At 53.0% G+C, this 18,148-nt stretch overlaps 1 protein-coding gene across 1 annotated transcript; it reads right to left on the bottom strand.

The window, feature by feature from the left end:
- Positions 1-755: 755 nt before the first annotated feature.
- On the bottom strand, positions 756-9,504 carry TMEM200B (transmembrane protein 200B). Its single transcript, XM_030290564.4, has 2 exons — positions 9,313-9,504; positions 756-2,520 (listed from the first exon to the last, which is right to left on the bottom strand). The coding sequence occupies exon 2, from the start codon at positions 2,495-2,497 to the stop codon at positions 1,205-1,207; it is 1,293 nt and encodes a 430-aa protein (XP_030146424.2). The 5' UTR covers positions 2,498-2,520; positions 9,313-9,504; the 3' UTR covers positions 756-1,204.
- Positions 9,505-18,148: the final 8,644 nt, after the last annotated feature.

Raw genomic sequence — 18,148 nt, 5'->3', positions numbered from 1 at the left:
AATAACCTCCCTCTGCAAACACTTCATACAGATAAAAGAGATCTCAGCCATCCGAACAGGCTCTAGTTTTGGAAAGGCAAACGGCAAAGACCCCATCTAGTCTGCCACAGCCATTTTAAAGCCTCCTGAACTGCAGGAGAGCAGAGCTGCCTGTCTCCTATCGCTTCAATCTGTCCTTCCACATGCCCGGGCATCCTGGGTCTCCTCCTGCCAAGAGAGAGCTGGAGGGAGTAAGAAAGGATGGGATGAACCCCCAGCTCCCTTTTCTGCAGAAATCTATCCCAGTGCTGAAGCTGCCTCTCTGGCCTTATCCCATACAGCTCCTGTTCTGCATCCGACAGACACAGAGTAACAGAACAGCACCAAACAGGACCCGGCAAAAACAGCACTGACACTCCCCTACCTCTCTGCCCCTTCACATCCTTCCTCCCACCACCTGCATCCTCCATCCCACCAAAAACGAGCACAAACAAACCCAGATCCACTGAGAGGCTCTCAGAATTGCTGCACCCCAGGTGGGCAGCAGCACCTTGCTCGCTGCCTGCAACTCCCGGGCACCTTCTACCTCCCTTCTCTCCATAAAAATCCCAAACCTTGTATTTATCACCTCATCCTGTGAAAGTTGAGCAGCTGGTTATGGAGCACCCCTTCTCCGGTGCAGTCTGGGTGGGGGCACAAGGTCTCACAGACCCTCTGGAAGCACTGCCCCTCCCAAGCATCCCACAGGCAAGAGGAGAAGGCAAGGCAGCACCACATGGCATCCAGATAATATTTAATAGCCCTGTTGGGCCTACGTGCTCTGGCTAAGCAAATTTTCTGGTGGGTCGAGGCTGGATAAGGGGACATCACCCCCCAAAGAATCTCCCCACCCTAACCCCGCTGAGATAAAAGTGCTGTTGGGGCTGGTGGGGCTTCACCTGCCCCCATGTCCCTATCCCACAATTTGTGTGGGGTCTCAAAGCGAGGACTCCTCTGGAAAAGCCACCAGGAGAAGGGCTTGTAAGGCCAAGGGCATCCACCTGGCAGGACATCCCACTTAGACAAGTCCTCACCCAGGAGCGGAGGGTCAGGACCCTCCTCTTGGCATTGGCTTAAAAATGCTGCCCCCAAACCCCTCCTGGATGTGGGGTTTTGGGGTTGCTGGTGGGTGCTGGGGGCCAGGATGAGGGACTGGATGTTACTGTCCCCAGAGGTGGTGGGGACATCAGACCCGTGTGCCCTGCTCCATCCCCACCACCCAGGAGCTAGGTGGGGGCTCGCCCCGGCTTGGGGGCTCGCTGGGCTCCAGCAGCTGGTCTGAGGACTCGCCAGTACTTTCCAGTTTGGCGTAGCCCACAAGGCTGACATGGTCCAGCCGAGGCCAGCTCCGGTTCTTACGGTCCTTGATGGGGGCCACCAGCAGCACCCCCGGCCGGCCAAGGTCCAGGGATTTGGAGTGTCCCGGGGTGTGGAGGTGCACATCGGAGCTGAGATCCACCAGTGGCTCTGCACCGGGACAACTGTTATCCACACTGATGACAACATGGCCATCACCACCATCACCAGCCTGGCTGCAGGGTGCAGTGCTGTCACCAATGGAAACCGGAGCCCGGGAGAGCTGTGGTGTTTTGGGGAGATGCTCAGCAGAGCCCCTCTCTGCCCTCCCATCAGCCACCCGTGCTGCCCCATCCAGCAAGCAGTTGTTGAGCTTGATTATGGGCAGAGTCAATGCTCCCACAGCTGAGGACAGGAGGGACTCGGCTCCAGCGTGGCACGGGAGGCTCAGGTTGACCTCGGTGGAGCGGAGGCTGCAGAGAGAGATCGCCGGGGAAGCTGCCGGGTGCTGCAGGAACTCAGCCATGGCCTGGAGCCGGCTGGGGCCGTAGCAGTCAGACCACTTGCTGCCAGGGCTGGGGCAGGGCTGACAGGACAGGTCCACCTGGTAACAGCCCTCCACACACTCAGCATTGGCCTTGGGCAAGGCCTGGCTGTCCCCATGCTGGCAGTGCCCGTCCTCGGGGCCGGTCCCCTCAGACAGGCCCACTTCCAGGCTGTAGAGCCCCTTCTGCATCAGCTGCCGGGTCTCCATGTCCCTGTTCTCGTACAGCATTGTGTTGGCGCAGATGAAGATGAAGAGCCCAATGCCCATGATGACAGGGCCGATCAGCTTCAGCTTCTCGCTGTGGGGCATGTGGCGCCCAGCCACCACCTCCCTCCTCATGTCCCCCACCACACTGGTGTTCCCTGCGCTGGCCCCGCTGCCCCCATATCCCCGGTGAGGCCAGTAGCCCACCACGGCAATGGTCATGCCCACCAGGACCACCGAGATGCCCACCATCACGAAGGCCCCCGCGGGTGAGCGCATGCGGAGCTGCCCTTTCAGCGAGGGCTCCGTCGGGGCCGTGCGCAGCAGGCGGCGGCCCTGGCGCCGCAGAGGAACGAGGGGCACCGACACCTTGGGCCCTCCATGCTCCAGTTCCCGCACAGGCACGTTGGATTCGCCGTTCTCTGCAGTCATCGTCTCTGGCTCAGCCACAATTCCTGCACGATGGGAGGAGAAAAAGGTGAGCAGGCATCACTGGGGGTCCTAGTGCCCAGGATGCTGAAGCATGGGCACCACAGGGACACTCAGAGCCTGAATGACAGGAGCATAAGGACACCGAGCCCACAGGTTACACCAGGCAGGGACAAGCAGCTTTGCTCTGCCCAATTGCTCCCCTCTTTCCTCAAGTTACTTCTGTCTCCCCACTCAGGAATGAAGGGCTGAGGCACCCTTTCCAACAAGACTCCCAAAGCCCCCAAACTCATCCCTCTAAACCCCTGAGCTGCGCAGGAAGCGAGGACAGCTGGGACCCTGCTGTGCCACACCCAGCACAGCGCCATCGCTGGCATCGCAGCCTAAGGGACCTGTCCTGGGTACCCCAGTCCTACAACACCTGCAGAAGGTGCCACCCCCAGTCTGCCCCAACAGCAGTGAGGGAAGGGGCTATTTATTCATCTGCTGGGGAAACGGAGGCACCTGGAAACTCAAATGAAAGGTCTGACACAGCCACACCACCCAGAGCCCTGTGAGTGATGATCCAAGCAGGACCCAAAAACCTAAACCAACATCAAGACACTCATTAGATGGCAGGACCCACCAATCCATGGAGAATTTAAGCTAAAACAGGTGTTTTTCCCAATTTTCTGCTGTCTCTTATTTCTTCTGACCTGCTCAGTGCATCCCCAGGATCCTACCCTCACTCACACCAAAATAAAACTCCACATCTAGGGATTTACAGTGCATGGTGTGCCATTTTATCCAGAACTTTATTTCCTAGATGAGCAAAAAGGTGTGGAAGCTGCTGCCCAACACAGCAGGTGACCAGCCTGGCAGGAAGCCTGGGCAGGCACCACTGTGCCTGGGATAAGTGGAACCCTGGGAAGCTAAAATAGTCCCAGAGAAGTCCCAGACCAAAAACATCTTTTAAAAAAATCTGAATCAGCTCATGCTGACAGGAAGCCGTGCCCTCGCAGAGTGGTGCTGCATGCCCAGCCATGGCTGGCAGTGGGGCTGCGGCAGGATGGGGTGTCCGTGCACTCTCCTATGTCTCCCAGCACTGGCAGCATGGAAATGCTGCCCAGGCCGTTCCCAAAGGAACATCCCGAAGGGGATGTGAGCAGGGAGAGCTGCAGGGTGGCCCCCAGCCAAGGGATGCTGTGGGAGGAAGCTTGTTACCCCACTGCATCTTAAACTGTCAAGAAAAGCATTTGGACAACACAATAATGGATATTCAGCAAATCAAATACAGAAACTAAACACAAGGAGAGCCCTGCAGAAGGAGAGGGGTGACCACTACAATTTCATTCCCCAAGATGAATGAAGTGCTGAGAGCCAGTGACCAGCATCCAAACAGTAGAAAAATGCTACTTTTTTTCCCCAGTTAATCATCTTAACGTGTTATTAGCATCAGAGGGAAGGAATCAAAGATATGAGATCCAGGATGACAGCTTGTTCCTGGCACAAGGCTGTCAAGCTGTGACAACTTGAGTAAGGGAGATTTAAAGGGGAAAAAAAAATAAAGTCCCAAACAAACCAGACCAAACCCCAGGTGTTAAGGCTTTCTGAAAAATAAGTTGATAATCCCATATGGCAAAGGGAGAAACACAATAAACCCAAGGTAATATTCATCCTGAAAAATGAGGCTTTAAATATTTTGGTATTAAAGGGAAACTACTGAACACTTGAACACATCCCAAAGGTTGTGGGCTTTTTGCCTCCAGATGCCCTGATTAAGGTTATATCTTAATTTTCTATAATTGCCATCTTAGCTTCAAACTCTCTTAATTTTTATAGCAAACCCTGGCTACTTAGGGATTCAGAAGAGAATGACCCTCTACATTGCAAGAGAAAGGTCTTGGACACTGACTGGGGGCAACATGACCCCCACAGCTCACGACCCCAAACTCACACTGAACACACGCCAGGCACCTCCTGCTTTATTCTGGAGCCTCAGCCAGGCCTCTTTAACCCCAGTTCCTCTAACCTCTCTAACTCCTCCTGTGCAATCAAGACGAGTGTCCACAGGGACCAGGAGCATCCCTGGTGTCCCACCGGTGGGGACAAAGAGCATCCCATGGAGAGAACGAGCTTCACTGGGGTCCTGCCTGTGAGGACTATGAGCATCTCCCAAATCCTGCCTGTGAGGACCATGCATGCTTTGGATCTCATCCAGGACAATGCTTTGGGTCTAGGTGATGTTCACCTGGGCTGTACCAGGCTGCTCTTGCCACACTTTTGCTCTGGATACAGTCTGGGATTCATCTCAGGCTGCCTGGGAATGGGTACAGGAGGATGAGAGGTGCCCACCCACCCGACATCCACAGGGTCCAGACCACACTGGGGCTGAAACAATCCCCTTCCCACCTCCTCCCCTTTTCCCTGGGCACAGGGACAGAGGTGCTGGCAGGAGGGACAGGCAAATGCCACCAATCTGGCTGCTGGCGGGGAATACCCTCTGTAGCCCTGGCCACTATTCCTGCCCAAAGTGCCCGTCCCTTATGTGCCCACTACCGTGTTCTGAACTTGGAGCATTTCCTTGCTCATTGCTGGGGCTGGCTGCTCCCAGAGTTCAAAACCATTACTTTTATTAATAGAACCCCCAAGGTTATATAACCCTTTTAGAAAAAATAAATTTAAAAAATACAAAACTCAGCGCTGCCATCCCCTCCTGCACCCTGCAGCCACTGACACTCCCGCAAATGGATGAATCCCATGTTAGAGCAGCGGCGTCAGACACAGCTCACGAAACTGGGGCTCGGGGACAGCCCGCTCCCATGCTGGGGACAGGCAGTGGCTCAGCATTCCTGGCCACCTCCGTCCAGCCCAGAGGCATTTGTGGCTCACCAGCTCTGAGGTTTCCATTCCTGGTGGGAAGGAATGACAGTATGGAACTGTAAATGTCGTATGGGAGTGGGATGAGCACTGCTCTGCTGCCAGGTTAAGCTCCCAATCCTCGCAATCAGCCTGACATTAAAATAAACCCAAATATTTCTCTAATCCCTCCCATCACGAAGGCACATTGCTGGCTCCACCCTCCCACCTCAATCCTCTCTGGCCGCCTTTGCAGATTGATTCTCCTAAAATTTGACACTAAATCCCAATGCATCTGACAGCAAGCAGAGCTGGGTGCTGGTACAGCAGAATTTAGGAAGGGTTGCTCCTGCAGGCAGATCCTCACATCCTCTGGGCATCCCTGGGATGCTCTGCCCCTACCATGACCACACTGCCAGCTTGAATTTCCAACATCAAAGGCTATCAAAAAGCAGAAATGGCCTCCAAATCTCCCTCTGGCTGAGGGAAGAGAAGCTATAATGGCATCTGGAAGTGCCACTCCAGTCCTGTGCCACAGGAGGTGCCACCCAGCTCAGTGATGGGCTGGAGATGAAGAAGTGCCATATGGGAAAAGTGCAGGCAGCTCTGAGGGCCTTCCCCTCGTAGGTTTATCCCTCTTGCCAGTTATCCTTCCAGGAGCTTTTTCTTTTCCGTGGTTCCCACCTGGAAAGGGCTTCACTGCAGGACAGCATCCACCACACAGAAGGGAACCCAGCATCTCCCCAGCGAGAGTGTTCCCATTGCTGCCATGCCCCATCCCAGGCACTGCTCCCCAACAGTGGGGCATGATCCCACTCTGCACCCAGGATCCCCCCCTGGATGCAGAATCCTGCAGGCCTGTGTAGGGCATCACCCCGGGAGCTGGCACAGGAGCAGCCCTGGCTGTAATGAACACACAAGAAATGCCCAACAAACAGAAACCACGTCTGTTTTCTTTTTCTTTTCCTAAAGTCTGTTTTCATTTCCTAAAGACTTTAAAGATGCTCTCCTCATTTTGGGAGTAAACTGGTTTTGCATTTTGCTGCTGAATCAGCCAGCAAAGCCTGCAGTGTGTCTAAAGGCCAAAGTGATGGCGAGACCCCAAACCAGGAAGCACAGCCCAGCCCTCTCTGCCTCATCCAAGCCCTGGGGAGCCTATGACATCCAAGCCCATGGTGGCTGAGCTTCCCCATATCCCTCTCCACAAGGAAAGGGGATCCAGGCAGCCAAGACCTTCTGAGTATGAGGCTGTGTCGAGCTGCCGGAGCCCCCCCAGTTCTCCCACCCACAGGGAAGGTATGTAGAATGGGAATGACAGTCTGCACTGAGACGTGCTGCTTAAAAATAACTCCTTTTCAACCCAACCTTCGACGCCGCCCCCGGCACAGGGCAGGAGGCGGCCACAGGAGCAGTACCCAGGTACCAGCTCCTTCCCCATCCCACCTCCCATCCTGGCTGCAGGAGACTGAAGCCAAGGCCAGCAGGGGAGCAGCAGTGACCCCAGTGCATGGTGCATCCCTCATGCTGGATACTTGCGGTGGTCTGAGCCCTCATATCCCCACCTGCGCAGTGACTCCTCCTTCCCTAGTTCTCTGAGTTCACTTCAAGTTCCCCTCCTTGGCTACACATAAAGGTCTCCAGAGACAGGGAACAGGAGAAAAATCTGCCAGACATTTCTGGGGGTTTCCCAGCAGGAGCAAACTCTGCCACCATCCCAGCATCCACTGGTAGCTCCCAGTCCAGAGCCTCCCCTGGGCTCGTTCCCAAGGAATAAAACCTCCCTGTGTGAACCTGACACAAGTGTTCCCAATGCAGTGACAAAATCCATGCTCCAGCGGGGGACACTCATTAATCAACCATAATTAATTAAGTTCCCTCATTGAAACTTCCACATAAACTCAGTAATGCTAATTACCACAGCATGGGAAGGATTATCCCCTTCCCAGTGGGAGTCACCTTCTGGTCCTGGAGTCTCACTGGGTTTGTGACAGATTTTCACCTTTGCTGCAGCACTGAAGGCCCTGGGATTGACAACCCAAAGGTCAGAAGTGCCCCTTATTCCCCTCTCCACAACACAAAGACCTTGGTTTTCCCAGGTGAAGGATGGGATGGAGGAGGGGTTAACACAAAACCACCTGCACCAAGCAACTATCAACAGGGCCGGGGTGTGGAGAAGCATCGTGCCTGCCTCCCATCATCAGGTCACAGCAGTCAGGAGCCACCAAGGCCACTTGGAATATGATCCAGGGAAAGACGGTGCTGGGGTGATTTGGGGACACACGGGTCTCTCCTTTTGCTTTCCACCCTGTGCTTGACCCCAGGCAGGAGGCTCCTGATGGGCAAATGGGGACGTGAGGAATGAGTGGCATCAGAACCACCAGTAGCTACAGCTCCATTCACCTTGACTTCTCCAAACTCCTCACTGCTCCTAAAAAATGGGGCCATGCTCTGAACGCCTCTCTAACCCTCAGGCAAAAGAAAGTGTGTGGAAACATCCCACTAATTATCAGAGCTTGCCTTACCCAGATTTGCTCTGCCTAATTAGGACTAATCTCCATGGCTGGGAAATGAGCTGCAGTCATCCATGGTGAGGAGCTCATGCAAGTTAGATGTTGCTTCAGTCTGACATGTCAGACCCCTGCGATGGGAGTGGGATCGTAATTCCTGGCTGCTTCTGACAGGCCATTGTTTAAGGAGACAATGAAAATCCACAAATTTGGTGTTTCTCCCTCAAGTCAGTGCTGAAATCAGGACATCTGCATTGCTCAACTTTTTTGATAGGAACCAGATGCAAATAATTAATAAATCCAAATTCAAGATAATGCAGACTAAATTTAAATGGAGAGACCTCTTTGCTCACTTGGAGGAGGGGGAGGAATGAGTGGCTCAGGGGGATTTCCAGAGAGAATTCCTGCCTCTGGGAAGTGGTGTGGGCTGGCAGGGCACCCAAGGATGCAGGCTGTGGCCAAGCACCCTGCAAATCCTCGCAGCCAAGAGAAAAGAAAGGAGAGTAAAAGAAAAATCCATAGGTTGAGTTTTCCAGGGAATCAGGACCAAACTCTTTCCGAATTTGGCAGAAATTCTGCCTTCTGCTGCTTCTTTGAAAAATCCCTGCCAGCATGGAGGGAGGGGACGGGATGGAAGGATGGCGTCCAGAGGCTACCTCCTTGCTCCCAGGCACGGCCCAAGTTATCCAGGGGGTACAGACACACAGATCCCATCTCCCGCTCCACAGGCTCACATCCCACTCGGCCTTCGAGCAATGAAGTTCCCAGCTGTACTCCCAGCTGGTATCACTTTTAACTCCCAGCTTTTTAACCCCCATCTCCCCTACTCTTCACGCTGCAAAAGACACATCTCGCTGATTTCATGAGCAAGGATCCAAACCCACCTAGAGGTGAGACAGAGCCGTGGGGCTGCTGACCCCTCCATGCCATGCCTCAGCCCCTTGTGCATACAGCCCTCTCGATCCCGAACTCCAGGATCTACTGGGATAATTTCCACCCACTTCTCTCTCGAGTGTCTACATCAAACCCTGCGTGGGGATCAGCTGCGGGGCTACTCCTCACCCCAATCCTCTGCCAAGAGCCTCGGGAATTGCAAAAAGTGCTGGGATCGGGCAGTTCTGCTGAGCTCCCAGAGTTTGGCTGTGTGAAGATGTGTGTGCCTCTGTGTGGGCTTGCACAAGAGTGTGCGTGCACATCTGTGCACAGCTGGCTGTTCATGTGAGTATGTGTGGTGTGTGTCCTCGTTCGTGTTTGGGTGTCCCTGCGTGCGCCTGGTGTCTGTGGGAGCAGATTAGTATCCGTGGGTACATCGTGTCCGTGGGTGCCGGTGCCCCTCGGCGCACAGCGCCCACGGGCGCTCCGTGTCCGGCGCGCATCCCGCCGGGGTTCTGCGTGCCCGAGGTGGATGTGGATGCGCACGGCCGGTGCCGCGTGTCCGTGTCCCCCCCGCCGTCCCCCCGTCCCCGCACTCACCGGCGGCCGCCGAGCCGTCCGCTCCCGCCGGGGCCAGGGCCGGTGCCCCGGGGGCGGCGGGCGCTGGGCTCCGCCGCCGCGGCCGGGGCCATGGAGCGGCAGGAGGCAGCGGGGCGGCGAGACTGCAGCTCAGCTGCCCGCTCGCCGCCGCCGGGACGTCTGGGCGCGGGCAGGGGAGGCGGCGGGTTCCGCCCGGCCCCGGTCCCGCCCCGGCCCGCGGGGGGCGGAGCGCGGCGGGGTCGGGCGGGGGGACGGGACCGGACGGGACCCCCGCGCCCCTCCCGGGGCGGCTCGGCAGGGCCGGCGGCCGCTTCCCGGCCGTGGGAAAGTTGCGGTCGCGGTGCGGGATCGATGATGGGATTTGGGATTTTCCTGGCTCCGAGCGGGGCCGGCAGCGGCGGGGGATGGAAGGGGCCGGGCTGGGATCCTTCCTCCGCCCCACTCCCGGTCCCCTCGCCCAGCGCGACCCCAGGCCCTCCCGCAGGATGGGCCCTGCCTCGCCGGGGGATGCTCCAGTGGAAGGGGGAGGGATGAAACTGGATGGTCTTTAAGGACCCTTCACAGACAGACTATTCCATGATTCTCCGATCCTATGAAATACTCAGAGCTCAGAGACCCTTGTCCACCGCACCAGCAAAGCCCCCCAGGCCCCAGCCTGCAGTGCACCAGAAGATCCCAGTTCTCCAAGACAGGCCAGCCTGCACTGGGACTGGGGCTGCAGTGGATCCCCCCCACTTTCAGCACAGGGAATTCAGCAGTTGGGATGAAGCATTATCCCACGTCAATCCTGGCAGTTGGAGAGTTGGAGGCGTTTGCTGCAGCCCCCCCTCCCCCTCCCCGGCCCCAGACGAGCTTTGTTTCCTCTCCCCTGAACTTGCCAAAGACACAGCAGATCTCTCTGTCAGCCCCAGGGATTATGGGACAGCACCACCATTCTTGCATCCTCATCCCTCATCTCCATCCCCACATGCTCATCCCCTCAACCCATTTCCTTCTCCCCGTGCCCACATCCCCATCCCCACAGGGCAATGAACAGAATTCCACAGCTGTAACCAGGGGCACATCCTGACACACCAAAACTGCTACTCCAAGTCTTCACCAGCATATTTCCACCCCAGCACCACAGCCCCACACTCCAGTAAGTGCTGTGGGGACTCCATCTCACACAGAGCCTCAGATGTTCTGCAGGCAGAGGCTCTTTCTCAGCCTTTAATTAAAAGTGTGACAAGGTCATATTCCCCAGATCCCTGCTCTCCCTGTGAAGCCACAAAACAACTCAGCAATGTCCTGTGTAACTTTGCCACTGACACCCCACAGTCCAGAAGCAGATACAGGATCCAGCTAAATGTTTCTGTGGCACGGAGCACTTCCTGAGAAAGGTTTTTAGGGATAAACCTTAAAAATGAGGTGCAGTACACCAGGTTCCTCACCTGTCTCTGGAAGGGAGCATCATCCAGAGGGTTAATGATGAGGGAAATTAATCCCCGGTTCTGGGGGAATGCTGCCCAGGGTCGATTCTTTGCCTCCTTGCAAGCTCAATTAAAGCAACTTCTGTGAATCTTTGGAGTTTCTTCAAGGAAGGGATTATGGCTGTGGATCCAAGGTACCAGATTCATTGCTGGAGTATAGCAAGACCTCACTCATCCAAGCCTTCCAGACAAGGAACACCGCTGCCCAGGGAAGAATGGGATTTGACTTTAGCTTTTCAGGCTGTTCAAGCAACACATTCAAAGTCTCCCTTTGCCACCACTGGAACCCATGTGGATACCCCATGATCCAGGAGAAATTAGTGCTTTTGAGCAAAATTTGCTTTCTATTCAGAGGCTGTACCTGTGCCAGGCAGTGCTGGCCAAAGAGCCAGAGCGGGAAGTGGTGGGAGCTCAAGTGCTGGCAGCTTTTGGAGCAGGGCTTGGCGGTTTGGCAGCATGGGTAGGGCAGGGGGCTGGCAGCATGGGGCTAGCAGACGCCACCATGCTCCAGTAGTTCCCCTCCCTGCATAGGCTCTGTCTCCACAGTAGTTTTCCAGTCACAGGTCACCAGTGATGCACTGAGTGGGCTGGTCTCCTCCAGGGGACAACTGTTAATGTGGGGAGCAGTCCTGGAGGCAGGACTGGGGGAGAGAGAAACTGCCTGTGATCCCATGGGGTTAAAGTTGGACTGTGCAGGGCCAGAAGAGCTCAGCCTGGCTTTTCCACCCTTCCTGAGATGGAAGCTGCTGGGATGGGGTTGTGGGTTAGTGCAGATAGTGGGACCACCTCTCTCCAGAGGAGCAGAGGGGTGAAGAGAAGAAAAGAACCCACTAGGGACAAAATTGCTAGCAGGGAGAGAAGAAGAAGAGGGGGCTCAGGGAAGAGGTTTTGGAGAAGAGTCCATGGCAGGGCAGGGGACATACAGGACCAAAAGCTCAGAGCTTTTTCCCTATGCCATGGGAGAGGGTGGCATGGGTGGCTCTTACAGACATATATGGGATGGGGAAAAACAACAAGAAACAATATGAAAAAGGACCAACATCACTGTTTCTCTTTAAAGAGAGAAAAATTAGATCTCATAATAACTGGCCACCTCCTCTTGATTTTAGGGGAGAGAGGGAACCTGAATCCTTGTTTGAAGCTCTGGTAATCCTGCTCTCTGCTGCTTTGGCTGGGGACTGAATCTGGGCAGGAGGGACCATGTGGATAGAGGAAGGAAGACCAGGCAGGGAGTGATCACAGCCAGGATCTGAGAGCAGAGAGAAGGAATGTTGTTGTGGAGAGGCTGAAAGCTCAGGGTGGGGATGACTCATGCTGGAGAACATACAGCTGTTGGAACAGGTTTTGGCACTGGCTCACGGGGCTGAGGAGCCTCCCCCATTACCAGAGAGGGGAAAGAGGAGCCTCCATGATGGCTCTGACCTGGCAGAGGCAGCTGTCGACCTGTGCTGGAGGTGATGGGCAGAGAATGCTGCCTGCTAAAGCGGGGTGATGGCCTAGAGAGGTATTTTGGGCAGCAGAGAGTGCTCAACAGTGAGATCCCTCTAGCTGAGGGATGTGTATCCTGAGTGCCAGGGCTCCTCTACTCTCCATGACACTGCCTTGGAGAAGGAGAGTCAGAGCAGTGGGGCTGGGATGGGGCTGGACAGATGAGTTGTGAAGCATAAAGCATGAAGCAGACATTACCCCCTTACCTAGTGAAAGGGGAACAAAGGCATGGAGCAGAGTATGCTCCCTGTGGGCTCCTTGGCCCATGGTCACGGCCTCCTCCTGCTGGGAGAGGTGGATGGGGCCTGGAAGTGATTTCTGCCTGAGGAGTCAGACCACCATCCCTCCTGGGCTGCTGGCAGCTAATGGTTGTAGGGCACCAGAGCTTCCATCCAGCTTCTATCCAGCTTCCATCCAACTTTCATTCAGCATATGATGCTGCAGCTGCTTCCCCAGAATTCACAAGACTTCCACACGGCTGAGGGGGGAAAACAGCCCCCCACATCCACTGGAGTTGAGGCAGGCAGAGAAGGAGATTTGGGCAAGGCATTAGGGGCAGAAGGGAGAAACAGCACCTTCCCAAAGTCACTTTCAGAGAGATGGTTTTTATATGATGCCCGGAAATAATCACAGCACCAGATTCCTGGTGCCGTGGGCTAATAGCTCCATAGGCTGCTTCGGAGGTGGCCCCATTACTGGGGTAAGTGAAACAATCGTAAATACAAACAGACTTGTAATTAATCATGCTCTGTAAATGTGAAGTCATTATCTGGAAAAGTAATTATCTCCAGCTTTTCAATAAGAACTTGGAAAAGCCTGAAGAGTTGAGTTCTGGAAATGTCATCCATCTCCATGTAGAAGAAAAGCTGCATATTTTCACATATTAATGCAAGTTAATCGAATATACAAAATAAGTGAGATTTAATACATCTCCAAAGCTGTAAGTTAAATGCCTCTTCTCTTCCCAGGGATTTATGAAAGTGTTTCGCAAACTTTGGACACAAACATTGGACACATCCTGTGGTGCTGTGTTTAATTTTCTAGCCAGTGGACATAAGATGGGATCTGATTTACAGGTCTGTCCTCCACTGCCATGTAAAGCAATCCTTCCTCACCTGACTGGGCTCATGGGTGCAGAGCTCCGTGTAACAAATTTCTCCTTCCAAACAGCCAAACCCAAATGTTTTCCAGTTGAAAGGAACATCAAGTCAACCACTTCAAGCCAAAACACAGATCTATAAAGTTTTATGCAACTGAAAGTCCATAGAAACACACCCATGCTTGACTGAAAATATTTGGGAAGATGACATTGCCTGCTGCATTTACATTCCTGATGCTCCAGCAGCCACCTGGAGAGAGGAAGAGCAAGAGGAGGAGGAGGAAAAGGAGGAGGAGGAGCAGGAAGCGAGGGGCTGCAGACCTGGGGGCAGCACTTGCCAGAAACTACTGGGGCATTGCATTTCCAGTTTGGACAGTGCAGTGTTAGCACAGGCTGGGTAGGAGATCTGCACTAAAGTGGGTTTAATGTCACCCTTTGTGCCTAACACTGTGAGCAGAGAGCTGCAGGAAAGGTGCTCAATCTCATGTACACATACCCAGCACTCAGTGGGTGGCTCAGGCTGGGATTAGTGCAGCCAGAATGAATTTTAAGCAGCCAGAAGCACTCAGGAGAGGGGCTTTTGCTCTGGAGTAGCTGCATCTGGTCATCACTTGCTTTTCTTTGTCACATAAAGGATCAAGATCAATATCCTGATGGGAAGGGTGGACTGTCTCTAAAGATTATTCCAAAATGCACCAAAAGGCTCATCCTTCTATCTCTTCACTGAAGAGAGTTTCTTGCATCAAAGTGTTTTGGTTTGTCATTTCAGTTATATCCTAAATTACTAAGCATTAGTGCTTGCTAATGTTGAAATAACAGAAATAAAAGCTGAAGTACTTCATCTAAAGCTGGGATGAGATATTTTACAGAAATGCAATATTCTGAGATTGCCTTTTCATTTCAAAATGAGCCATAATATTTCCAGCTCCACATGCCTCTTGAGGGGGAGGAAATTTGGATTTTCAACCCTTTCTTGCTTTGCCAGAGCAGGCAAGGAAAGATTTGAGACAGGCTGGGCTCTCATTTCAGCAGCTGTGCGAAACCCGGGTGGCTTGGGGCAGAGGTTGAGGGATCTTCCTGATGTCTCATCCTACAGGAGAAATCCCATGGGAATCTAATGAACCCATCAGGGCCATATTTGAACAGTCACTGAGGAAAATGCATTTTAGACCCTATTTAATCAAATTGCTGAACTTGTCACTGCAGGAGCTCAGGAACAAGTTCAGAAGGGGCAAACTGCAGTTGAGGGGAAAGAGCTTCATCATCAGCTAACAAACGTGGTCGATGGGATGACAGGATGACGTGTGCACTGCAGAAGTCCTCGAGGCATTGTTGCTCTGAAGGGATGGAGCACAGCAGGGAAGCATTGTCCTCCATCCATCCCTGACCCATACCAAGATCCACATCTGAAAACCCTCCTGTTCCTTTTCCCCCTCCTTCATTAAATCACACGCTCATTAGCAGCAGGCCTTCATTAGCAGCTTGCAGGGGGAAGGTGCTGTGCCCTGAAGGAAACATGAGACCACAGGGTCTGGCAGTGTATCTGCTCCCTGTTCCCACAACAGGACATGGAGCCATCCTGTACCAAAAGCCCCTTCCTAAAGCGCTTCAATATCTGCTTTGGTGATGCAGGAGCCGAGCATCCCCAGTCCACCACACAAGGAAAACTACACGACTCGGGTGCTTGGGCCCCCATAAGACAAAAATGTCCCTTCATCTGCCTTGATTCACAGGCTGAGGACACATCTTGGTTCAGAACATCAAATGGCTGTTATTGGCAATTTAGATACCTGAGCGGAGTGTTCCCAAAATACAGCAAATATCCTCACTGAAATGGTGTCTCTTGCTGTGCCTGAGCACCAGGTCTTCCAGCAGCCCTAGAGAAGGCTCTGGTTCTGTTACAAAGCTGCTAAAGGATTAGTAAATTAAAAAAAACCCAAGCAAACAAACAAACAAAAACAAAAAACAAACGAGAATAAAAAAAATCACCCAGTGCAGTAGCTAATGCCTTTCTTGTGATTTAAAGTTGGCTACTGAGGTCAGACAGGAGCAGGAGGAGCCTGTGCAGTGCCTCAGCATTAACATATTTATCTGGTCCTTGGCCCATCAGCTGCATCTCAGCAATTCTGGAGCATTATTGCATTTATCCATGTCCCTGTTTCAAATAACATCAGGGAGCTGAGACCTCAGGAGGGGAGAGGACTGGGGTGAGATCCCCTGGAAAGGGAGATGAGCCCAGTCTCAGCCACAAAGCTTTCTTGTTTGGAATATTCTGTTTCATCCCAGAATACAAGCTTGTCCTCTGCAGCCCTTTCCTTGACAGATTTGGATCCCCTCAGCCACATCACTTCACAGACATGGAGCCACTACACACAAGAGCTTCTCCCACTTTCTGGAGCATGGGAGGATGCAGAATGCTCCCCCACACTTCACAGCAGGGCAGCCCCTGAGGCTTTAGGGGGATCTCAGCCCTAGAACACCATAACCTCAGCACGACCCTCACAAATCCTTCCTCCCCTGCTCCCCAGGGACACTAGCCTAGAAGCAGGGCTAGAGCTGTGCCCTGGTTGTGTTTAAGGTGATGTTGGCAAAATTAACCTGATGGGTTTGGAGCTGTGGGACCCAAAAGGCACTAAATAGTAACTTTCAGGGAATTAATTTCTCTCTGGTCAGCTCAGACACGGGCTTTGTCTTGGACAAATTATTTTCTCTCCCCTGGAAAGGTCCTGGAAGCCCCTTGGCTGCTCAATGGTTGAGATGTGGCGACCTCATCAAAAGCCGTGGGGCTTATATAGGCCTGGGATTCATCCAAAGGACACGTTTCCACCCAAAGGGCATTTTCCTACCCAAAGCAAGCTGGAGCAGAGCCTGTTTGTCATATGGTGCAGCCAGGAGTAGCTGGGAGGAAGGCTGTGGAGAGCTTCCACAATTTCATCTTTGCAATTTCTTCTCTAAAGTGAGAAGATCAAGAGGAAGAAGAAACAGGGAGGGGGAAAAAGGGGGAAAGAGGGGAGATTTTCAGGTATCCTTCTCCTTCCCTCCTGGAAAGCTCAGATGTTGAGGATGGAAAATGCACTACACCAGTGATTTCCAGGAAATTATTTGGGCTACAGCATCTCACTGTGCTTGACCTTCCCAGGTCACTGAGAGGCTCCACAGCCAGAGTAAGAAGTACTATTAACGCTAATGGGTGGGAAGTGGCCATGAATAAATCAGCAGCATCTTTCCAGCCATCAAAGCCTGAAACTCTCCCATATGGAGCGAAGAGCAGATGGAAGGGTGATGTTTGATTTTTGACAGGGGTTATCAGATGCTGTGACCTACCAACCCAAGAGACTTGGGCCCACAGATACCCACCCTGCTGCCATGGTGGGATTTTGGACCTCACCCCCAGCCCTGAACAGATATCCCCTCCCAAAGCCACAACTGCTCATCATAGAGTGAAGCCTCTCCCTTTGGAACATCTCTGGGCTGGATCTGTGCAGGGGTTTCACACTTCCCTGCCCTTTTGATGCCACAGATGAGAGACAAGATGAGGAGAAGCACCACCAGCCCGATATCTCCCTGTAACCAGACAAATCTTTCTACCTCCAGCCATCCAGCCTGGCCCCAGTAATCCCAAATCCAAGGCATTAGACATTTAATCTTACATTTTATCATGTCTCCTCTTACCAGAGGGTCTGAAATTACAAGGGAATGAGGGAAGAGCTGAGCTCCTGTGAGTTTAATTGGTTCTGGCTGGTGGATAAGAAGGAAGGAGGGAAACACAGCAGCTTCTTCTGCTGGCTTTCTCTGGTGTTTCCTGAGCAGCTGTAACTATTCCAGAAGAGGGGAAGAGATGCAGGATCGAGGAGGGAGGGGACAAATGCCCCCTCCCAGGACAGAATAGGAGCTCGTGTTTGTGTCTCAGCTGGCCCTGGGCATGTGGAGCTGAGCCAGCGGCCTTGGCTGCACCCTGTGGACATCATTTTCCATGATGCAAACTGAGAGAATGGGAGAGAGGCCAAGGCAGGGCATGGATGAGGCAGCAGTTTGGTGCCTTTGATGTCCTCTCCTGCCATGCAGAAAAGTTGGAGGCATCTCCCCTGCCCTGGGCTGGTGCTGAGGAGGGTCCCACTCGGGCTGTGAATGGGGCTGGATTCTGAGCACTGGAACCAGGAGTGGAATGGACTGGGGACAGAACCAGAGGGGATGGAGAACAATGAGCTGGAGGCCAGGGATCTCCATTTCCAAGCACCAGGAGCTGACAGCAGACTGGATTTGGCTGTGGCTCCCCGAGGGTACACGATGCAGGTCATACCTCCTTTTGCTAATGCCTTATGGGTTCTCGGATATAAAAATTACAGTTTCCATTCCCTCCCCCCAGCCTGTAATACATACTCAGGACATCTCCGTTTTTTATCCCAGAAGTCCCAGAGCAGGATATTGAACCATTAATGCAGGATACTGCGACATCTTGCTTGTTATCCCTGGGTCCCACTGATGCTAATCAAAAAGGGTGTTGCCCTTATTTAATTATTGTTAATTATAATTATTAATAAGTGTTGCACTTATTTAATTATTATTGGCAGAATAGATAATTTTTAATTGCACCCCTCCATCCCCCAGAGGAAATGAGGGACTGTACTTTGATCTCAGTTGAAACAACTACGTGTATTTATTATATATATATGGATACATTTTATATATATACCAATTCATTATTTTCTGGATGAAAATAGCCAGATCCACAGCTGACTGGAAATTAAAAAAAAAAAAAAGCCCAAATGGTTAAGCTGTA

The sequence above is a fragment of the Taeniopygia guttata genome, chromosome 23 (genome assembly GCF_048771995.1).
Source record: "Taeniopygia guttata chromosome 23, bTaeGut7.mat, whole genome shotgun sequence".
Classification (NCBI taxonomy): Eukaryota; Metazoa; Chordata; class Aves; order Passeriformes; family Estrildidae; genus Taeniopygia; species Taeniopygia guttata.
Note: the sequence above shows the minus strand (reverse complement) of the source record. Positions and strands in the feature narration are given on the sequence as shown.

Bases quoted from the DNA above. Each gene is read 5' to 3' on its own strand.
- TMEM200B (XM_030290564.4), bottom strand. From the start codon at position 2,497: ATGACTGCAGAGAACGGCGAATCCAACGTGCCTGTGCGGGAACTGGAG.